At 41.9% G+C, this 24,566-nt stretch overlaps 2 protein-coding genes across 4 annotated transcripts; both read left to right on the plus strand.

Annotated features, from left to right (window-relative positions):
* The first annotated feature begins 734 nt into the window (after positions 1-734).
* On the plus strand, positions 735-4,234 carry si:ch211-195b15.8 (tyrosine-protein phosphatase vhp-1). The gene is made up of 5 exons (XM_029635085.2): positions 735-963; positions 1,293-1,409; positions 1,579-1,738; positions 2,305-2,428; positions 2,532-4,234. The coding sequence occupies exons 2-5, from the start codon at positions 1,308-1,310 to the stop codon at positions 3,787-3,789; spliced, it is 1,644 nt and encodes a 547-aa protein (XP_029490945.2). The 5' UTR covers positions 735-963; positions 1,293-1,307; the 3' UTR covers positions 3,790-4,234.
* An 876-nt stretch (positions 4,235-5,110) lies between these two features.
* rras (RAS related) lies at positions 5,111-24,106 on the plus strand. Of its 3 annotated transcripts, none has more exons than XM_029635276.2 (7): positions 5,111-5,585; positions 5,873-5,995; positions 6,259-6,346; positions 18,675-18,777; positions 21,108-21,216; positions 21,494-21,612; positions 21,799-24,106. In XM_029635276.2, exons 2-7 carry the CDS (start codon positions 5,909-5,911, stop codon positions 21,884-21,886), a joined length of 594 nt encoding a protein of 197 aa, XP_029491136.1. In that variant the 5' UTR covers positions 5,111-5,585; positions 5,873-5,908; the 3' UTR covers positions 21,887-24,106. The 3 variants fall into 3 exon arrangements, with proteins under 3 accessions (XP_029491136.1, XP_029491137.1, XP_064867156.1); XM_029635277.2 differs by having other exon boundaries at positions 5,111-5,206; XM_065011084.1 differs by having other exon boundaries at positions 5,111-5,995.
* Positions 24,107-24,566: the final 460 nt, after the last annotated feature.

A 24,566-nucleotide genomic window follows, 5' to 3' on the forward strand; every position in this document is an offset into this window, starting at 1 on the left:
CATTTAGAAGTGCTGAACAAATAGTTATATTGACTGCGTCCGTCCTAGCTCGCTCATTAAGGTCTTAATCGAAATTACGTATTGCCTCTTATCTGCTTGTCGTCCCCTTATGCCATAGTTTGTACATCTCAATTGTCATTAGAAACCGCATTTATTTAAGCAAGTCAGCCATATCAGCTGTTTTTTTTTAAAGGCAGTAAATAAGGCTGAATGAACTGTTTCGCTACCAGACAAGGACGGCTCCGCTGATAGCCAGGTGTAGCAGTGGACATGTTTTGGGATTGCTGTTGGGACAGCTTTATGTAGGACCTAACCGTTTGTGGGCACCGTTTGTCACCGTAATGGTGCAATTAATGTATTGTTTAGTGTTGTGTAGTGGCTGGCTTTGCTGGCATGCATCCCACTTTTTTTTTGCCACACCAAGATGTACATGCTAAAATCGCCACTGGATGAGATTATAGGATTTTGGACAAATAAATGCTTTTCGCACACGGGGTATTGCAGCTGCGTGTTGTTTTTAAACGGCTCTGCAACAATAGCGTCAGAAAAGGTACGATTCATCACAATAAAAAGCCAAGGTCTTCAGGCGAATTGATGATGATGAACAAATGGAGCGCGTGCGCGCGCACGCGTCAGAGTCCGGCATGGGTGCTGATTGGTTGAAAATGACATCACATACAATTGTACTATTCTTAGCTTGTAGAAAACGCATTACCTCATCCTTTTCCCCTCGCGCAGGTATAGACATACAACAACAAATAATGTTACAGTCGCAGACAGGACGAGGACGAGATTAGAAGTCGAGAGAGTGCTGTACTCTACTGATTATTAGTTAAGCATAACATATCCTTTTGGATTCTTCATCCATTTGCTTTGAGACCATTCGTTTGATTATATTATTTGGTGTGCAAGTTGATTTGTGCGATATTTCCAGTATCTTCGTTTGGATTGAAAATCGTCACTGTAAGTACAATGTAATATTTTTTGCATTTTGCTTGCATCATTTATGTCTGATCTTATATTCTCTTATGATCATCTAATGTATGTGAACTTGCAAAATCCATGACGTAATACAAAGACAACATCATTCTGCAGCAGCAATTGACCAGAGTAATGTTTTCTTAATTAACATTCATGGCAATAATAATGCTAATATATTTCATGCAACTGTTAAAATGATTTTCAAAGTTCCATGCATTCTTTTTTCGATTCCTATGTATTGTACCCCAATACATAATTGTAATCCCTTGATATTGAAATGAGCAAAGTTTTCTCTCATGTTTCGGTTCCAGACACAAAGAACAGAGATGGTGTTCTACAGGGAGAGAGAGAACGGGACACGCGAACGTCCACCGCTGTCTCTCATCCTACCGCATCTTTACCTAGGTGCAGAGACGGACGTCACGCAGGTAATACTGTTTTCATTCAGTAGGTCAGTCTATAGAATTGATAGTCTAGCTCTCGTCATTGGCCAAAGCGTTGTATTTTCACAATGCACCGAAAATGCAGCTCTTCCAGAAGACTAGAATGTATTAATATTGCCTGTCTTTTCCCGGTGCTATCCCTGCTCGGCTGCAGGATTGCCTCGGCGCTCGCGGGATCTCCTACGTGCTAAGCGTGAGCCGCTGCAGCCCGCAGCCTACTTTCCTTCCCCGTTCCCAGTACCTTCGCATCCCCATCGACGACTCTCTCCGAGATGACCTGCTGCCCTATATCCCGGAGGCACTGCGTTTTATCGGTGAGAATAGTGATGAGATTGGGTCAGTTATGTGTCAAATGGATGTCAACCTAGTACAACTGCACTATTTTCGACAAGACAGAGAGCTAGTGCACTATAGAGCTAGTGCACTATAAGGGGAAAGTGCACTATAAGGGGAACATATACGCGTCATTGGACATTTTACCAGGGCAAATCCTACAGGTTAGGTGATAGGACATTCCTGCATGTCATCATTATGCCACAGTCTGCATCATCATGGATGCATTACACACTGGCGACTGTCTGTCTGGAAGAAACGCAGATGACTCAGTTCAAGTGATGAGCAGTTATTGATCAGGGTTTCATGCAGGCCAGTTATGCTCCTATGGTTTCAGAAATATTGAATGCTGTTACAGCCCATTCAGTATCACGGACAATTGATACAAGCCTACTGTTGCAGGAAGCCCATTCATGACAGTTGATATAAGCTGTGTGTCCTTTGCACAGTTTGCAGTCTGGCTTAATGATGTCATGCAATACAGTATGGATGATTTCAACAAAAAACAAACAAAAAAGCCTTTATCTATCTCTTCTCGCTCTCTCAGATGGGGCTATGTCATCAGATGGATCTGTGATAGTTCATTGTGCTGCAGGAATCTCTCGCTCCCCTGCCCTGGCTGTGGCCTACATTATGTACAACCTGGGGATGGACCTTGACCATGCCTACAGGTGTGTTTGTCTGTGCTATATGTATTCATGCATTTTAATGATTGTGTGTGTGTATGCGTATATAAAGCATCCAAATCTAATCTTGTCTGTTCCTCACTTTCAGGTTTGTGAAAGAGCGCAGGCCTTCAATCTCCCCTAACTTCAATTTTCTGGGTCAGCTACAACACTTCCAGGGAACCCTCGCTCAGAAGGCCTCTAATGGCAACCCCACTATCCACCCAATCAGATCACTGGACACATGCCTGCAGTCAAGCAATGAAAACATTAGCTGCGGTTCCTCTGTCCCCCTGTCAGCCAATCAGATCATGAATATTCAGGACAATGGCTATGTTGCTAAGGACTTTTTAGGGGTTGCTAAAGTGCATAATATGTACAATGAGATTTCCACTTGTAACACAGAGAACATAGAGCAAAGGTGCTCATATTCATGTGAAACTCAGAGTCTATCAGAGAAGCCACAGCAAGACCAGAGGAGTGTGCCTTCACAACTGACGCTGGCTCTCTCTAGCAAACTCAGAACGCTCACTCTCAACCTGAACCATAACCACAACCAGAACCAGAGGGAGGCCCAGAACTCGTGTGGACCAATGACTCCAAGCCCCAACGAACCAGCGACACCAACACCAAAGCCCAACACACTACAAATCCCAACAGGCATTGCATCTCTCTCTGAGAAGCGCAAGAGCCTCACCCTCTCCCTGTCTCCCGTTGGTGCAATTCTCCCAACCCCCCACCAGAATGAGCCACAAAGCAACAACAGGCACAGCATTAGCCACAAGCCAACACGCTCCAGCGCTTCCAACACCATCCACAAGAGGGAGTCAGAAGGCACCAGTGGTTCAAAAAGGCACGGTAGAAAGCCTTCGGCGGTGGCCCTTTCCTCCTCACAGACAGACGTACAACAGAGAGAAAGGAGCACATCCTGTGGCAAAGCAGCAGGTCGGCCCAATCACTGCTCCTCCCGAACCCAGGTGAAAGTAGAGAGAGCTGGAAGAGGCCAGGGTAAAAGAGAGCCCAGCCGCTGTCAGAGCGTGGAGAAGGGGAGGCCTAACTCAACTCCAAAGACAGGGAAGGACCACAGCAAGGGAAGAGCAGAGAGGGAGACGCTAACTGGGAGCCTGAGCAGCAGTTCTGTTTTGAATCAGCTCAGTATCATAGTTGACCAGCAGGTGTCGCCAGCAGCTAAACTGTCTGCATCTGCAGTGGAGGCTGAGGAAGGAGTGGATGCTGAACAGGGCCTCCTGTCTCCTCTCAACCTGACTGTCAACAAGCTGCTGGGCTGGGGGGAGAAGATGCTGTTGGGGGTTCTGCTTGGCCCCCGGATCAAAGTGGGACAGGCTGTTCTGCCCTATAGGTGCTGATGCGGTAAGAGACCACTGGTGAGGACAGAGAGAGGGCTGGTAAATGCCAGGAGATTGATTTGTGTGTGTGTGTGTGTGTGTGTGTGTGTGTGTGTGTGTGTGTGCGCATGCATGTGAGGAACTGAAGAACATAACTGCATGTAAAATATTTGTCTGCCCATACCATGTTCACAGAGCTCTGAGTGAATGCTTTGTCCTATAAATACCAATTTATTGTTGACTTCCTTCAAAAGCACTATATATATTACATATAGGAGCAGTTTATGCCTCCAACACAATGCTCATGGATTTAGGCTTGATTATGTTGATTTTTATTTATTGATTGATGTGAATAAAGTGATCCGTTTATTGTTGTTATTTATAAAATGAATATTTTGAGGATGCTATTTTGACACTGTTGTTTGTAATGGGATCATAGTGTTCATTAAAGTACATATTTTACTCATGTTCTCTCCTGGCTTTTCTATTCTGACTAATCTCCGATGAATTTCACCAGACATTTACAATAATTTAGGCCTATGAGGAAAACATCTGATTCACAATTCAGACTGATATGGTTATTCACTTATTTGATAAAATATTACAAGAATGCAGTCTGCCCTTGAACATCAACAAATTGTTTGGGTTAATAAGGAGGGGTTGTGGGTGAATGTGGGTGTGGTAAAAATGAGCAACATGCCCATGTAAATGAGTCACATCCGGTTGAGGGGATGGGCAAATCAGGAAGAGAAAGGAAGACAAGAATGCTTTACCTGTCATAAACTATTAGTATAAAATACTGTACACTAGGAGTTTTCCCTCCAATATCTCCTCATATTCTCAACAGGTAGGCTAAAGTCGTTTGAGGGTAATCATACAATACACTCAAATGCATAAGCTAAAGTACTAAACGTGAAAAATAAATAAATAACGGGGTTATAAAACATTCCATGTGCCAAGGATCAATACACCCCACAATACATTGCAAAAGTATCTTTATAGGTCTACTCCCCTGCTCTAGCTCTATGTTCACCCTGCTGTAAAATTCCCCACTAACCAAATGACTGACTAGACCTACATACAACTGGGCTCAATGGCCAAATAAGGTAGTACACGATGTGTGAATACTATGGTTCACTCGTTTAAAATCTGGTTAAACCATATTGTTTCAGTTTAATGAATAAACGTGCAGTGTTGATTAAAGACACATTTTAGAATGTATCTCATTCTAATAGAGCCTTTGTTAATTAATGAAAAGAGGGAGAAGCGTGAAAATTTATACAATGAGGAAACGTGTCGTTAAGACACGCCTGGTTTTACATACGCATGAGATTTCGAGAAACCCTTCTCGGTTGAGAAAAAAAAGTTGCCTTGGAGCGATGAAAAAATAAGTCAGTGAAGACGAGGAAAAAATGAAGACTTCGCCAAGAATAACCCAGTAACTTAGATATCACAAAAGCTGTTATATAATGCTCCTGCAGAGATATGTAGATTAATCAATCTAGAGATAATGAAAGTTAGACAAGCGTGTTAAAGTTTGACGGGGTAGTTGATAATCAAGCTCATTTTTTCTTCTTCTGGAGTCAAAGTTGGCATCGATAGCCTAATTTACTTGAGGCGGGTGCGGAAGGCTTTTCACCCGACAAAAAATTATGAGAGATAGTCCGATAAACCATTAGATTTTTTAACAATAATACTTTATTTCTATTTTACCGGGTTATGTAGCGACCTATACATTTTAGGAGCAGTGGTACGAAACTCTATTGGGGTTAGACTACTTTTGAGGATAGTTTACAACACTGGGCCAGACTACAACCGTAAGCTTTTCAATGTTATGAAATAGTATCAGAAAACTAATTATACATTTTTACATTTGAGATATTGTAAACCTATCGTAGGTAATTCAAGTTAAATATATTTGCGTAACACCGAGGTAAAACCAAACTCTGCTTCCTTCTCGGACTTTTCTTTGAGCTACTTTGATAAAAGTAGTTTGCTCAATCGTTGAAGTGGACTTTCATTTTTCCCCCCTGTGTATTACAACATTTCACGTCATAAATAGATCCTATCAGCTACTCAGTTTTATCATTTCGTTTTTCAAAAGATAGACAACCGTTGAAAGTATTTTACGAAACGAATCATGTCTGCTGAGGAGGAGAGATTCAAACTGGTCGTCGTGGGCGGGGGCGGTGTGGGGAAAAGCGCCTTGACCATACAATTCATTCAGGTGAGAAAGAATCCCCCAACTGTTTGGACATTGTCAACTGTGTGTTTGTCTTGAATTTGTCATATCTTCTGACATGACGAGTATGTTGTAGTGGTAATTGAATATGTGCATATTAACCCATATAGGCCAAATAGTGTAAACTATTCTGGCTGTGTAGGCTATTTTGTTAAAAACATTTCTTTCCTCATAACCACCAAATCGCAAATTTTACCAGAAAACAAATACACACAGTATTCACCCATGCTCTCCTATCTCTTTTGCAGTCATACTTTGTATCGGATTATGACCCCACCATCGAGGACTCCTACACCAAAATATGCACAGTGGATGGGAAAGAGACACGGTTAGACAGTAAGTCATACTTGTATGTAGGTTTACTGACGTTCTTTGCTCCAAGAATAGAGGGAAAGCGTAAACTACTTGAGCGAGCAAGGCCAAATCTGTCTGTACGATTCACCCACATCTGCTCTGTTATAACTTGCAGTTGGCAGATGTTGATGCTCTAAGCCAAGGTGTAGTCTTTTCACTATGCCATAGAAAAAGTGTTTGTGTTCATATTCAAGGGATATAACAATATGTAAGTGTACTATGGCCTCTGTTGAGTCAGTTAACCCTGGGCATTTACATATTTTTTTCTAAATGAAGACATATACACTTAACTATTTTCCATCCTAAAAATAAGGAATAATCAAGGCTTTGATTTCTGGTCGAACAGATGGAAAAGGGGTCTTAAACAACATCTACCAGATTTTTTTAAAGGTATTATTGATATATCAAAACCCAATAATGTTGAAGTAAAGACCCCAGCTAACTAATATCAACACTTATATTTAGTTCACAATAAATTATTTGCCTTTTCTTGTAATTCCGTTACCAGAAACCCACATATCTTTAAGATATTTTCTAAGGAGGATAATGAAAGTTCACATAAGTAACAAGCAAAGGTAGACCTAATAATTAGTTGTAGGGGTTTTACTGCTATCAAGTTTGTTTATGAATTATTAAGTGATTCAAACTAGTAATTCTGTTACCAAATCCGAACAATCAGTAACGGAATTACTGCGATTGAATTGGCTAAAATGGGAAATAATAGAAGTCACAAACCTTTTACATTTGAATAATTTAGCAGACGTTCTTTATCCTTTCCCATGCTGATCCCCCGTGGGAATCAAACCCACAATCCTGGCGTTGCAAGCACCATGCTCTACCAACTGAGCCACACGGGACATTTGGGTCCACATTTGGGTCACCTGCTACTGTCCTCCCTTCCACTGGCATTCTGTTATCTTCAGCTCATGTTTTATTTCTCAACTGTTTTATTTCTCTTTCTGTTGTCTGGTGGTCAAAGCAAGACTGTGTAAACAGTCTGGACAACCCCTCTCTCTCTCTCTATCTTTCTGCCACACTCTCTCTTCTTTCTCTCTACAGTTAATGTCACCTCTCACAACTCTTACATGCTGACCAAACTGGGCTTGCGTGTACGTCCGTGTTCACCCACACCAGAAGCGATCAGGACACGCAGGTTGAAATATCAAAAAACTCTCAACCAATTATATTAATTTGGGGACAGGTCGAAAAGCATTAACCATTTATGGCAATTTAGCTAGCTAGCTTGCTGTTGCTAGCTAATTTGTCCTGGGTTGGGTTATTATTTTACCTGAAATGCACAAAGATCTCTATTCCGACAATTAGTCCACAGATAAAACAGTAAACCAAATTCATTTCTCGTCATCACTCCTCCTTCCTCAGGCATCTTCTTATTTTGGACTTAATATCGCGTTTAGCAACCAACTTTACAGCATTACTACAACCTACTGGAGTGTGGACCTAAGTTCATCTTTCAATCACCCATATGGGTATATGCTCCTAAAAACCTATGAGAAGATGGCACGTGGGCATATGCTTCTAAAAACCAATGAGGAGATGGGAGTGGCTGGACTTGCAGTACGTTGAGTGTCACAAATGGAACCAATTTCTATTTTGGAGCCTGGCCACCCAGCCGCTCTCTGACACCCGCGAGCAGTGTGGGTGCAATGATTGAATAACATGTATGTGTACATTTATTTTGCAATGGTCACGCACGCAATGTGTCCGGTCTGGTCAGCATGTTACTGACACCTACCATGACACCTAACCACCTACCCTCTTTCCATATACTGTAACAAGCATCCTCAACCACTGAACACCAACTGATATCGGACCTTTGTGGATGTTGAAAAGTAATTGAAATTTGGTCATTGAAATTTGGTCAGTCCACCCTGGCCAGACCAAATCTGAACGACTCATAGACGTCTATGTTTCACAAGTTTTGACAGTAAAGTAGTAGCACTTTAGTACAGCAGAGCACACTAGAGTACTGTATACTGTACTGAACATATCTACTGTGCTGTACCATAATGTCCAAACTTGAGAAAAATAGACGTCTATGATTGGTTCAGATTTGGTCTGGTCTGGACCAACCAAATCTGGTCTTGTTTGGGGGGTAGAGCTCATTAGAATAATACCCAGTGTGTAGGATAATACCCAACAATGCAAAATAAGGATATTGAATATTTATTTTTGTGTACTGTGATCGGTTCAGTCGAGTTCCGATCTATGCGGTAGCGAGGGGTGGTGTAAATGGAGAAAGAGTTGGCTTTGTAAGTTGCAAAAATAGAAATTATATATTTAATGTTCCCCGGATGGCACTCGGCCGGTTCAAAATCCACTGTGTTGCGGCAGGATAGCGCGCATGCATTTCCGTGATGGACCCCGGATCTGTGGATGATGGAGGGATTGCAAGCTGAAAAACCATCTAGATACCCTACTGTTATTCTCTTTGTTTCTTGCCATCCAGGTGAGTGCGCATGATCAGTCACGAGAGTGAATATTCTTCCCAACAGATAATATCTGAGGTAGGTGAGTGCCCATTTTATAGCCAGCCCTTCTCGGTCAACTGTGGCATATTTATTTTCCCTCTCTGGGAGCTTACAGCTGATGTAGTCTATTGGGTGTTTGACCTTTCCTACTCCCTGGGAGAGCACCGCTCCGATGCCGACATCATAGGCATCCGTCTGGACAATGAAGTCCGAAGTCTGGTGCTCTTAGTCCTTGTTTTGCGAACAGGGCTTCTTTTAGCTTTTGGAAAGCTAGCTCTGCTGCTTGAGTCCATCTCACCAGTGCGGGTAGGTCTTTCTTGGTCAGGTTGGACAATGGAGCAGCTATAAAGACATAGTTGGGTATAAAGCGCCGATAGTAACTTGTGAGCCATAAGAAGGAGCGCACCTACTTTTTACGCACCGGCGTTCGCCACTCCCGGATAGCCGCCACTTTCTTTGTCTGGGGGTGAATGACACCACTCCCAATAGTGTACCCAATATATTCTTCCTCACTTAACCCGAACCTGCATTTCTTAGGGTTAGCTGTCAAGCCTGCTCTCCTTAGGCTCCCCAGCACGGCCCGTACCTGTTGTAGGTGCATCTCCCTTTCTTCACTATGGATCACCATGTCGTAGATGTAAGTGGCCACGTAGGCTTGGTGGGGTCTGAGTAGCTGTTCCATTAACCTCTGTGACATGGCGGCCTCACCATGAAACCCGACGAGTAATTTAGTGTAATGGAAAAGTCCGCCTGGCGTAGAGCGCCTTTTTCTCCCTGTCTTCTGTGGCCAGGGGCACCTGCTAATAGCCTTTCGTGAGATCTAGCATAGTTGTGTAGCTTGCCTTTCCCAATCGTTCTAGCAGCTCATCTACCCTGGGCATTGTGTTCGAATTTGGAGATGTCGTTCAGGCTTCGGAAGTCGTTACAGATTACAGAATTTCTGGCTTCAGAACGAGAACTAACAGACTTGACCAGGCACTGTGAGACGCCTCTAACTCCCCAACCCAGCATCTCTCTCACCACCTCTGACTATTGTTTGTCCCGCAGCATGGATTCTGTAAGGCCTTAACCTCTTCAGTCGACCCTCTACTTTTTTGAACATTTTGTTAAAAATCGCGCAACATTTCAGCGCCCTGCTACTCATGCCAGGAATATAGTATGTTCATATGGTTAGAATGTGTGGATAGGAAACCCTCGGACGTTTTTAAAACTGGTTAAATCACGACTGTGGCTATAACATAACGTGCGTTACATCGGAAAGCGCAGGAAAACCTGATCACAGAAAATGGAAATAAATATCCTTGTGCCACTTCCAGCAATTGTTAACAGTGAGCCAAATTAGATAAGACCGAGCATTCAACTCCCACAGCATCCCCATGTTGTCTAGAGTCTTGTGAATTGAATCATCTTTGATTCTTGGTTGAACCGAAAGAGGGGCACGACTTACCTCCGGTCTCCGCCCAGATCATTCCGGAAGAGCTCTCTCCTGAAATTTTTTCCAAGACGACAGCTAATGATATTTACATCGCCTACGGATGATTTTTATCGCTTATTAACGTTTACTAATACCTAAAGTAGCATTACAAACGTATTTCGAAGTGTTTTGTGAAAGTTTATCGTCTACTTTTTGAATTTTAAAAAATGACGTTACGTTGTGAAATCGCTGTTTTTTTCGTTTATCACACAGTCTACATATAACGATATCTTGGCTTTATATGGCCCGATTTAATCGAAATAAAGACCCAATAGTGTTTATGGGACATCTAGGAGTGCCAACAAAGAAGATGGTGAAAGGTAATGACTGTTTTCTATTTTATTGTGCGGTTTGTGTAACGCCGAAATGCTAATTATTTTGTTTACGTCCCCTGCTGTGCTTTTCTGTTGTAGTGTATTGGTGCATGCTATCAGATAATAGCTTCTCATGCTGTTGCCGAAAAGCATTTTAAAAATCTGACTTGTTGCCTGGATTCACAACGAGTGTAGCTTTAATTTGATACCCTGCATGCGTATTTTAATGAACTTTTGAGTTTTAACTATTAGCATTTAGCGTAGCGCATTTGCATTTCCAGAGCTCTAGTTGGGACGCAAGCGTCCCAAGTAGAGGCAAGAGGTTAAGTTCACTCTTGCCTGGCTCTGTGTATATATGATGCTGGAGGAGATTTGTATTCCCTGTGAGGGAAGAGAATACTTCCCGGTGTCAGACCACAAGGGTCCGTAGGTCTTGCTGGTGCGTCAGCGACTTCACTACCTGCACCTCTAGCGGGGGTTGATTTTGTTGGGCTGCGGGTAGGGAGCAGAACATCACATCTTAACTTATCTCATGGTACTCTAGGTTGATGTGATATGGCTGTTCAGGTTTTCTCCTACCTGGCTGCCTAACTGTAGTTTACAGGGCATACTCTTGCCTTTACTACGTATGGACCCCTCAAGTGCGCTAAGAGCCGATGTTCCGCTGTCGGAATTAAAAGGAGTACCTTATCTCCTGCATTAAAACTTTGGGTCTGGGCAGTCCTGTTGCAGGCTTTGTTGCGCTTGCTGCACGCTCTCCATGTGTTCCTCCACTATTGGCTACACCGCGGCCATCCGTTCTTCTATTAGGATGACATGCTCAATCAGTTCTGTGGGGAATCCGACGCCTCCTTGGCGAGGTCCAGAATCCCTCGGCACGGCCTCCCATATAACAGTTTAAACAGGAAGAAGCGCGGTGGCAACTGGGGCACCTCCCTAAGAGCAAACAAGTGAGGTAATATGTCCCAGTTCCTCCCGTCCCGTTCCACAACCTTCTTTATTATCGACTTTACAGTTTTATTCAAGCGTTCGCATAAACCATCACATCGCATAAACCATCTGTCTGAGGATGTGATATGCTCGTGTGTATCTGTTTAACCTGGTACAAGGCACAAAAGTCTTTCATTATGCGGAACATAAACACAATCCCTGGTCGGTCAAAATAGAGGAGGGTATGCCGACTCGGGAAAACATCAAACAACTCTTTAGCAATACCTTTTTAGTAGACATTATTTAATTTTTTTAATGTTAAAATATTTAACCTTTTTATTTGACTAGGCAAGTCAGTTAGGAACAAATTCTTAATTACAATGACGGCCTACCGGGGAACAGTGGGTTAACTGCCTTGTTCAGGGGCAGAACAACTTTTTATTTTTTATTTTTACCTTGTCAGCTCGTGAATTTGATCCAGCATTTCGGTTACTGGCCCAACGCTCTAACTCTAGACAACCTGCAGACCCAAAGTTACGCAAAGCATATTATGCAGGGGTATGGCTTTGGGGTAGCATGTGGCAAAATCAATTACCACTAGTATTAGAAGTCGACCGACTATGATTTTTCCAACGCCGATACCGATTATTGGAGGACCAAAAAAAGCTGATACCGATTAATCGGACGATTACCTTTTTAAATGTTTTATTTGTAATGATGACAATTATAACTACTGAATGAACACTTATTTTAACTTAATATAATACATAAATTAAATCAATTTAGCCTCAAATAAATAATGAAACATGTTCAATTTGGTTTAAATAATGCAAAAACAAAGTGTTGGAGAGGAAAATAAAAGCGGAATATGTGCCATGTAAGAAAGCTAACGTTTCAGTTCCTTGTTCAGAACATGAGAACATATGAAAGCTGGTGCTTCCTTTTAACATGGGTCTTCAATATTCCCAGGTAAGAAGTTTTAGGTTGTAGTTATTATAGGAATTATAGGACTATTTCTCTCTATACCATTTGTATTTCATTAACCTTTGACTATTGGATGTTCTTATAGGCACTTTAGTATTGCCAGTGTAACAGTATAGCTTCCGTCCCTCTCCTCGCTCTTCCCTGGGCTCGAACCAGCAACACAACGACAGCAGCCACCATCGAAGCCGAATTACCCATGCAGAGCAAGGGGAATAACTACTTGAAGGCTCAGAGCGAGTGACGTTTGATACACTATTAGCGTGCACTAACTAGCTAGCCATTTCACTTCGGTTACACCAGCCTCAACCTGGTGAGTTGATAGGCTTGAAGTCATAAACAGCGCAATGCTTGACTCACAACGAAGAGCTGCTGGCAAAACGCATGAAAGTGCTGTTTGAATGAATGTTTACGCGCCTGCTTCTGCCTACCACTGCTCAGTCAGATACTTAGATGCTTGTATGCTCAGTCAGATTATATGCAACGCAGGACACGCTAGATAATATATATAGTAATATCAACCATGTGTAGTTAACTAGTGATTATGATTGATTGTTTTTTATAAGATATGTTTTTAATGCTAGCTAGCAACTTACCTTGGCTTACTGCATTCGCGTTACAGGCAGTCTCCTTGTGGAGTGCAAGGAGAGAGAGAGAGAGAGGCAGGTCGTTATTGCGTTGGACTAGTTAACTGTAAGGTTGCAAGATTGGAACCCCCGAGCTGACAAGGTGAAAATCTGTTGTTCTGCCCCTGAACGAGGCAGTTAACCCCCTGTTCCTAGGCAGTCATTGAAAATAAGAACGTGTTCTTAACTGACTTGCCTAGTTAAATAAAGGTATATTTTTAAAAAATCGGCAAATTGGCGCCCAAAAATACCGATTTCCGATTGTTATGAAAGCTTGAAATCGGCCCTAATTAATCGGCCATTCCGATTAATCGGTCGACCTCTAATAATAACATACAGAAATACGAGCTTTAGGTCATTAATATGGTCGAATCCGGAAACTATCATCTCGAAAACAAGACGTTTATTCTTTGAGTGAAATACGGAACCGTTCCGTATTTTATCTAACCGTGGCATCCATTAGTCTAAATATTGCCGTTACATTGCACAACCTTCAATGTTATGTCATAATTACGTAAATTCTGGAAAATTAGGCGTCCCAAACTGTTGCATATACACTGACTCTGCGTGCAATGAACGCAAGAGAAGTGACACAATTTCACCTGGTTAATATTGCCTGCTAACCTGAATTTATTTTAGTTAAATATGTAGGTTTAAAAATATATACTTCTGTGTATTGATTTTAAGAAAGGCATTGATGTTCATGGTTAGGTACACATTGGAGCAACGATACACACCGCATCGATTCTATGCAATGCAGGACACGCTAGATAAACTAGTAATATCATCAACCATGTGTAGTCAACTAGTGATTGATTGTTTTTTTATGATACGTTTAATGCTAGCTAGCAACTTACCTGGGCTTCTACTGCATTTGCGTAACAGGCAGTCTCCTGCATTTGCAATAAGGCAGGTGGTTAGACCGTTGGACTAGTTAACGGTAAGGTTGCAAGATTGAATCCTCCGAGCTGACAAGGTGAAAATCTGTCGTTTAACTGCCCTGAACGAGGCAGTTAACCCACCGTTCCTAGGCCGTCATTAAAAATAAGAATATGTTCTTAACTGACTTGCCTAGTTAAATAAAGGTGTATTTAAAAAAAAATGTAATGAAAACTTGAAATCTGCCCTAATTAATCGGCCTTTCCGATTAATCGGTCGACCTCTAACTAGTATATAATTGTGCCCCCAGGATATTTTCAAAATAGGACCTACCAGATCCATGGCTATCTGCTCAAAGGGCGTTTCAATGATGGGGAGTGGGATGAGTGTGTTTCTGTAATTGGCTTTGGGGGCATTCTTTTGGCACTTGTCACATGACTTGCAGTATTTCTCTACATCACTTGTAATGCAGGGCCAGTAGAATCTACTCATAATGTGCTCTTTAGTTTTGTCTACTGCCAAGTGGCCTCTCAACACATGAATGTGCCAGGTACAGTACCTTAGCTCTAGCACTTTGCCCCTTATCTTAAACACCAGTACAGTAAGCCCTCTAGTAATAAGGGGGATTTGATGTCCTCCATGTGCTTCCCATCCGTCACCTTCACTCTGCGCTGTGCTGAGACCAGGTCCGGGTCCTGTAGCTGTGCGGTGCCAAACTGTCTTGTCAACTCATCAGGTAAATGAAAGAATTGTCTGTCTATTCTTACCAGGGCACGGGCCTTGGTCTCCTCCGCTCTCCGTTGAGAGACCTGAGCATGTATCCTCTGTATTTTCTTGAAACAGCTGCCTGAGCCTCTGATTTTGAATTTCCTTTTCTTCCTCCCCTGCACTCCATCTGGGTGAAAGAGACTTCTCCCAGTAGTGCCAGTGGGGCACGGCGGGTGTGCGCCTTTTGAGGATGTGTTTTCTATGAGTGCGCCAGTGACTGCTTCGCATTGCTTATGCTCGCCGGTGTGGGCTTGGGGCGGTTCTGTTTAATCTGCAACGAACTCTCAAACAGATTTGTCTCTCCATAGCAGTACCGATACCAGTAAGTGATTCACCACCCACACCTTCATAGTCTACTTGCCTCGGCGTAACTAACTTAACCTGCTCCACTGTGTCCCCATGGATACAGGAGACTGACATCTGTTCCTGACACATCTCTCTCCTGTGACCGAACTAGGGTAATCTTACTACCCGAGTCGAGCATTGCTTCTGCATCCTCTCCTTGGACTTTTATGGCCGGGGCTCCCTCTATGGTCCAACACTGCGGGGATAGATTACATGGATGTGCGCCCCTTGATCCGGAGTAAGGCTCGGTGGGCATGGGTTCGTCATTAAATGGACACTGCCATGATGTATGCCCAAGCTCCCAGCACCGGAAACGCCATCTCTCGCCAACCCTTGGTCAGCCGTGTTAGTTTGTACGTTTGGGCTATTGCTGATTCGTTGCTATCGAAGGTCCACTCGTAGAAACCCTTGGCCTGTGGATTCAGACAGTACCCGGGATAAGACTTTGGCTTTTATTTTCTTAGTCCTCTGCTTCAGCAGGATCCAGGTTGAAATACGCAGCCTGCGCACACCCGGACAGAAATGGGGCCAGCATTCCTGCCCACCGCTCCGGGGCCCATAGTCCTCTTACTGCTGACCTCCTTGAATGAAAGCAGATAGGCCTCAATGTCATCATCCTATTCTTGTAGCCTAGGTATATGAGTCCCCACTCTGGGCTTACTCTCCTTCCCTGCCTGAGCCAGCATGGCCACTTAAATTCTCGATGTCTGTGCTTTCCTTTTGCGCAATGGTGCACATAGCCATCCATTTTAACAATTTGTCACCACTTCTGGTGCCCGCATTCCCCACCACTGTGATCGGTCCAGTGGGGTTCCAATGTATACGGCAGCGAGGGGTGGTGTAAACAGAGGAAGAGTTGGCTTTTTAAGTTGAAAAATCTAAATGATATTTAATGTTCATCGAATGGCGCTCAGCCGTTTCAAGAAAGGGGAAACAATATCCAAGCCTGGTTCAGAGCACTACACTTACAAACCAAAGATCCTTTCGAAAATCGCCAAATTAGCTTTGGCTCGCAGCTACGGGAATCACTCATGCAAGCAGTAGTGTAAAGTAATTAAGTAAAAATACTTGAAAGTACTACTTAATTTTTGGTGGTATCTATACTTCACTATTTATATTTTTGACTACTTTTAAATAATGTACCTTTTACTCTACGTTTTTCCTGACACCCAAAATTACTCGTTACATTTTAAATGCTTAGCAGGACAGGAAAATGTTCAAATTCATGCGCTTATCATGAACACCCCTGGTCATCCCTACTGCCTCTGATCTGACGGATTCAATAAACATGAATGCCTCGTTTGTAAATGATGTCAGTGTTGGAGAGAGCCAGGGGCACTCTATACGTTTATTTATTTTTTACATGAAAATTGTGCTGTTTGCTTAATATAAGGAATTTGAAATGATTTTTCTACATTTTATACTTGCTTATATTTGCAATTACATTTACTTTTGATACTTAAGTATATTTACAACCCAAATACCTTTAGACTTTACTCAAGTAGTATTTTACTGGGTGACTCAGTTTTACTTGAGGCATTTTCTATTAAGGTATCTTTTACTCAAGTATGTCAATTGGGTATTTTTTCCACCACTGCACGCAAGCTCTTCCTCTTTTTGATCTGTTCTTTGTCGTTCTATGTCCTCCTCTGTTGTTTTATCCTCCCTTTGTTCTATATTTGTTCCCCACACCTCTGAATGGTTCAGGATACATCATTATGAAGAGAATTATATTTATATCCATAATTATGTATTTCTGTATAGTACAGATCAGGGCTCCCAAGTGGTGCAGCGGTCTGAAGCACTGCATCTCAGTGCTAAAGTCGTCACTACAGACGCCCTGGTTCGATTCCAGGCTGTATCACAACCAGCCATGATTGGGAGTCCTATAGGGCGGTGCACAATTGGCCCATCGTCATCCGAGTTTGGCCGGTGTAGGCCGTCATTGTAAATAAGAACTCGTTCTTAACTGACTTGCCTAGTTAAGTAAAGGTTCATTTTAAAACATGTACATCCAATTCTACTGTAGTTCAATAACCTAAATATTTATTTATTTTAAACTCAAGGTGTCATGTCATAACTTGACACCCTACTCTTTCTGCAGACATCTTTGAATCTTAATTGGGAGCAGATATTTAACAGTTTTTGGAAAACATGGTCGCATAATAAAACCGATTTACCATAATTGTTTTAGAAACTTTGCACCCGCACAGTTCTTTCAGTGAATGTGTTTTTATTAAATGTTCTGTGTAAATTGTGCATAGAGTTGTATTGTTTGAACTTTGAAATCAATGGCTGTTTGGCATACATTTTAAAGTGAAAATTTGAGTCAGTGTAATTTCTACTGGAACAAATATGTCACATCTACAGTGCATTCCGAAAGTATTCAAACCCCCTGACTTTTTCCACATGTTTAAAAAAAAAAAAAACGAAATACCTTATAAATATTCAAACCCTTTGCTATTAGACTCGAAATTGAGCTCCGGTGCATCCTGTTTCCATTGATCATCCTTGAGATGTTTCTTCAACTTGATTGGAGTCCACCTGTGGTAAATTCAATTGATTTGGTAAGAGGCACACCTGTCTATATAAGGTCCCACAGTTGACAGTGCATGTCAGAGCAAAAACCAAGCCATGAGGTCGAAATAATTGTACGTAGAGCTCCGAGACAACAGGCTTGTGTCTAGGCACATATCTGGGGAAGAGTACCGAACAATCTCTGCAGCATTTGAATGTCCCCAAGAACATAGTGGCCTCCATCATTCTTAAATGGGAGAAGTTTGGAACCACCAAAACTCTCCCTAGAGCTGGCCATCCGGCCAAACTGAGCAATCGGGGGAGAAGGGCCTTGGTCGGGGAGGTGACCAAGAACCCAATGGTCACTGACAGATCTCTAGAGTTCCTCTCTGGAGATGGGAGATCCTTCCAGAAGGACAACAATGCAGCATGCCACCAACAGGTCTTTATGGTAGAGTGGCCAGGCAGAAGCCATTCCTCAGTTAAAGGCACATGACAGCCTTTTTTTTTGAGTTTGCCAAAAGTTTGCCAAAAGGCACCTAAAGGACTCTGACCATGAGAAACAAGATTCTCTGGTCTGATGAAACCGAGATTGAACTCCTTGGCCTGAATGCCAAGCGTCACATCTGGAGGAAACCTGGCACTACGGTGAAGCATGGTGGTGGCAGCATCATACTGTGGGGATGTTTTTCAGCAGCAGGGACTGGGAGACCTAGTCAGGATCAAGGGAAAGATGAATGGAGTAAAGTACTGAGATCCTAGATCCAAAACCTGCTTTGGACCTCAGAATGGGGCAAAGGTTCACCATCCAACAGGACAACAAAAAACTTGTTTTTGCTTTGTCATTATGGTGTATTGTGTGTAGATTGAGGAACACAAAATGTTGAAAAGGTCTGAAAACTTTCTGAATATACTGTTTTGTCACTATCCATATTCATCCCTGTGTATGTACATCTGAATCTCTTTGTGTGTGTGTGTGTCTGTCAGTCTTGGACACAGCAGGTCAGGAGGAGTTTGGGGCAATGAGGGAGCAGTACATGCGCTCAGGGGAAGGCTTCTTGCTGGTGTTCGCTCTGAATGACACTGGCAGGTAAGAATTTTGTGTGTCTGTTTGGGTGGATGCATGTACACAGTTTATCTCAAGTCACAGGCAAACTGTAGATTCAAACCAGTGTTCCCAACTACACAACATACTCTGAAGTCCTCAGAGCTAAAGCATTTGTCAGGGCTACAGTACTCAAGGTTTCAGGAAGGCAACGTCACTGTTTGTGATTAGGGATGCACATTTTGGTAAATAAGCTGCCGACTAACTGACCCTCATTAACCGGTCAACGAACGGTTACATTTTTTCCAAACAGTAAAATGACGTGACCAACAGAAACTATCAGTATCTATGTATGTATGTATGTATGTAATGACGAGATGCGTATGTTTCTGTTTTAACAATGGGAGTCGTCCCAAGCCAGGAAGGCAGGCGACAAGTTTAGGCCCAAAATAAGCCCATAGAAATGCTTTGGACAGATTTTGGCGCTTCGCCTCTTCTGATACCATGCATGCGTACCATACACGGGCATTTTTCATTAAGAACTCATGGCGAATGGGAGGCTTTCCAAGTTGAGATTGAGAAATAAAGAATATCTCCTTTTTAATCAGGGCCACAAGTTTTTAACACGCGGTTGCATTTAGAAATGTTATTTGTTGTGCATTGACTGGGCTCACAAAAGCAGGTTTCACTCCAGTAGCCTACAGGCTTTTTGAGGAGTTACTCTCGCGCTGTCTGGAAGGCTATTCCTCTCCTCTGTGCACTTGTAATAAATAGAATGCGTGAAGACTAATGAAAATACACATGCACAATTTCAATGTAGAAAAATTACGCAAAGTAACCTAAACACCTGGGTTCCCAAACTGCCGGCCTGAATTTGGCCTGTGGGTGTTTTTATTTGCCCACCCCCAAGTTTTCTGAGCAAAAAATACATTAAAAAAAACAATCTTTGTTGGACATGACTGTAAAAACACCAGGAAATCAGCTCCAAGTGATTTTTAATTTTGGATATATATTCTCTTGCATTATAGAGAGACATATGTTATCGTATACAAATAATAATAATGACTAATAATTGATTGGATTTATATAGCACTTTTCTACCAACTGAGGTACTGAAAGTGCTTTTTATAGTAGGGGGAAACTCACCTCATCCACCTCAGTGATGCAAGGCGACCATTTTTTTGTACAAGAACTCTCACTACACATCAGGTGAGGAGTGATATATGCCAATTAGGAATGAAAGGGATGATTGGTTGGCCATGATGGAGCGTTGCCAGGTAGAACATTTTGCCATGACACCAGGGTGAACACCCCTACTCTTACAATAAGCGCCAAAGGATTTTGAATAACCACAGAGTCAGGATACGCGTTTAACTTCCCATCCAAAAGACAGCACCCTACGCAGGGCAATGTTCCCTAATGTAATCAAGGTTTGAAATGATTATTTTAGTCAAACATATCTGTTTTGGCTTCTTGTGATCAATTTGCAGTCTAACTTTTTAAATGTTTTATGATCTCTCCCCCCGACCATCCACTCTAGATGAAATTGGTGATCCCTGATAAGCATGACTTGTCAAATGAATTTTCAGATATAACGGTTAACCGCTAACGTCCCTATTTGCGGTACACTCATGATCATTCATTCCTTCAAGTGTCGAGGCGTTCAAGCCATGGTCAGTATTACACTAGTGTTTTCTGTGTGCAACCCTAATCACAGAGTGATGCTACAGTAACTAGGGGAAGTGAGACTTGTTATAGGCATTCATCTCATAAGAGTTGCATTCATGACATGGTGTCAAATACAGTTAGTATAATGAGCTGCTGTAGTAGTTCTCTATGAGTTGAAAGGTGGATTGGTGCAATTGCACCTAAACAGAATTCACATTCTATGAACATATGTAAACCATAGAGCATAGCCTAATATAACAATTATCCATATTTATTTATGAACTGTAGCCCCCCCAAGACTTGACTCCTGACAGATTATACAGGATGCCTGGCTTGCTTTGGTAGGGCTCGATGGGTGTCCTTTGTGTCCTGGTAGGACCCAGTCTGCCCCTCTCACTTCTATTGTTTGTTGTCATGTTTGAATGAATGTTTGTCACTGTGCTGTTGTCTTTGTACATTTAAAATAAGAGTATATAATAAAACAACTAAGTAGTTGGATTTATGCCAATGAATATGCCCATTTGCTTTAAGGGGCATATACACTCGCAAAGAGTCTCCTGACAGTCCTCCACAAGGCTGCTTTTTTTATTATTATTTTTTTAACAGTAAATTGAACTAATGGATTGCACCTTTTTAAGGACATAGAGCACTTATGATCAGTTCCTAATGTGTTCTCGTTTCGGCCACTTTCCTTCCCTTTTTTTTAGTTACAATGAGATCCACAAGTTCCACACCCAGATACTGAGAGTGAAGGACCGGGATGACTTCCCCATGGTGCTGGTGGGGAACAAGGCTGACCTGGACCAGTCGAGAGCGGTACTGGCTTTCACTCTCACTCTCAGTCATGTTAAAGGAGATCTTCTGCTAGCTATAATAATGCCAATTTAGATCCTACTGGTTCAAATTCTCCGGCCTCAAATACCTTTGAGTTGCCAACAGGTGGCGAGTGGCTACAAGTGTTTCTTTGGCTAGATCAAATACCACCACCTTACTCTTAACTCAGTTTACCGGAATAAGGAAATGAAACTGCTGTTGGCCTGGCAGGTGCTTTTTAACCTGAGTGCATGTACCTCTCTCTCTGTACTGTCTGTAGATCTCCAGAGAGGAGGCCCAGGGCTTTGCCAGAGAGAACAGGATCCATTACATGGAGGCCTCTGCTAAGAACCGCTACAACGTAGACGAAGCCTTCCTGGAGGTGGTGCGAGCTATAAGGTAACGTTAACAGCTAGAAAGCTGTAAGCTACTTTATTATAGGTCATCAAGTTTATAGCTAGATGATTAGAAGAGTTGGTGACCAGAGGCAGAGTTGAGGGACATACATTTTAGTGTCCATTATAGCCTACTCCTGAGTCAAAGTATCCAATGCTCTCTCTTTTTCTCTCTCTTTTAAAAACACAGAAAGTTTCAGGAGACTGAGAGTCCCCCTCTACCTGCAAACCACACAGGAAAACGGAAGAGCGGTGGCTGCCCCTGCACCCTCCTTTAACTGCCCCCTCCCATGGCATAGCACTGTTGTCACAGAGACCAAAACCCCCTCACCTCACCACTGATACAAGTCTTGTCTGACTTACCTGGAGGGAAATGGGAGGATTTGGCAAGGGAGGGAAGAGATATACACTTGGAAATGCAAAAACTGTATGGTGAGGTTTGGGTAATTGGGCAGGGATGCTTACGGCAATGGTGGGCAAAGTGGTGGAGTGATATGTTTTCATTCACACTTATAAATTAGCATCTTCAAACTTTTTTTATATACTTTTTTTGTATTTGTGGTATTATTTCATTATTGTGCAAGGATGTAAAGGGAGAGGCCTTGGGCTAGATGAGAAGAGAGTGAGAGATGAGTCTATAGACTGAAGAAAGAAAGAGTAGGGATGGTAAAAGAGTGAGATCTCACAGATACTGTGTTTTGGGTAGCTTCCTACATTGGGTCAACCTGATGGAAGTCACTGATTTGACATTGCTGGAAGGAATGGATAATTTAGGAACTAGAGGGCGCTATCATTCATACCTACAACAGAAAATGAAAGGAGCCCAGTTAAACTGAATCAACAAATTAGATTTTTAAGAGGGAAAGCTGAAGCAAAATGAGAGTGAAACGATGTGTTTGAAAGAATGGTACTTTTCACAGTGTGGTATACAGAATATATCATATTTTTTTGCACAACTTCAACGTAGGCAAAAGTAGTTTGACACTAAAGTGCTATTGTTTATTTTAAAATGACTGGGTGGATGTTTAGGCATGTCCAGGTTCTTTTGTCTATGCATACAGGTGTAGGCCTGCTTTTTAAGTCATTTTTATTGTTATGCTCTTTGCAAATGTTTAAATGTCACACCGCTACCAACCATGTACATCAATGAGTTCGTTTTTGAATGGTATTAAATGAATGAGTCAAAGCTAATGAAAATCTGTTGAAAAGCTTCAGACAAGGCATCAACTGTCGACAACTGTTGATGAAAAACAGAAAGTGACAGAACATGGGTAAGTTGACATATAAATACATCCCAAGATTTACGCCCATTGGTTGAGAGAGATGATGGTGATAATTGCAAGAGTGAGCCCATAGGCTGAACAGCAAGCATGAGGAATGGACATTACTGTGCGGTGCTGATAGGCTATACGGTAAATGGGTGAATTACATTCCGGACGTGGCTAATAGGAAAGAGAAGACTCTATGCTGATAACACGTTCGTATTCATTCCCACTATGTCCATACAATAGGAAGCTAAGTAAGTTATGTTTTGCTTACTTGAAGTTACCTGAGCAGTCAGACCAGCCTTCCTGATTTAACTTTTGTAAACTACATGTGTCTGTCATGAAATAACTTGTTTGTTTAGAGGATATATAGCACTGGTCTTGCAAACCTTCATATAGATGTAATTAACACATGACAATCCCTTGGGCGATATTTCACGCAAAGCAGGATAGCCATCTAACGTTCTGAAATATTCTGAATCTGCTCCAAATTTGTGAGTTGAGTCGGACTCAACTCTGACCCTAAAAATATTTGAGCTGTTTGATTAATCATTTGAGTTATTGATGATTGGTTCTCACAAGCTGGCTATCTTATTTTCTTTGTGAACGGGAACCGTGTTGATGTTGGATCCACATTTGTCCCACATTGTTCTTTACCTAATTATAAAATAATGCATTGACTCAGTGCTATTAATGCAGTGTAATAAACCACAAAAAAAAGTATTGTACTTAAATCTGTTATGTAGTTATTTTTAACAGCAGAAAGCCGTTTGTAATTCTTATACCAATTAATCTCAAACTATATCAAACTTGCACCCTGTAATCCATCAGTATCTGCCATGTGTATTTTGTACTGAAATAAACCAAATACCTTTTGTACACGTCACAATTTTAAAAAACAAACATTATTACTCTAATCAAGTCTGGACACAACTTCTTTTTCTACTTTACTATTTCTCATCAACAGTATTGGTGAAGGCTTGGTGACAGGAAAGTAGCGAGAGGAAAGCAATGAGAAAAAGGAGCATGTAAATGTACAGATCAATAAAAAGGACTGTTTGAATTGGGATGTTCATGCTCAAAAATATGATGGTAGCCTGTGGGGTTCATGGGTTCGAATCCAGCCCACTGCCCTTTGATTCGCCCTCTCCATCTTCCCATTCTTTCCAACATTGTTCTATGCTTAAATAAAAGCTAAACAAATATATCAAATAAAAGACCTTTTAACCCTTTTGTAGTGTTTGGGTCTGTGGGATGAATTTTTCAATGTTTACTAAAATAATTAATTGTATTATTTTCATTTTTTTCAACCTGAGACTCATTGGCCTTGGCTCATTTTCTATGAAGAACATGCAAAATAACACATTTTCATTGAGTGCACCCCCCTGCACATTTATATTACATATGTGGTGTTGGGATCCACTGGACCCGAGGGTAATAAAAGTGTAGGTGTGTGTAGGTGAAAACAAGTCATACTTAAACAAGAAGGTTGTCTTCCTCCTCCTTGGGCCTGCTGTTTCAATATAGCACCAAGAACCTGTCTGTCTCCCGCTTTTCTCGCATTCTATACCCTTTGTTGTGTGTGAAAATACACACTGTTATTACATTACATTATTTCGATACATTGTAAAAAATAAAATAAAAAGCTGTATTTTCCCACACTATCCCAGCCAGGTGCAAATTGGGGGAGGGA

This window comes from Oncorhynchus nerka, linkage group LG26 (genome assembly GCF_034236695.1).
Source record: "Oncorhynchus nerka isolate Pitt River linkage group LG26, Oner_Uvic_2.0, whole genome shotgun sequence".
In the NCBI taxonomy this organism is placed as follows: Eukaryota; Metazoa; Chordata; class Actinopteri; order Salmoniformes; family Salmonidae; genus Oncorhynchus; species Oncorhynchus nerka.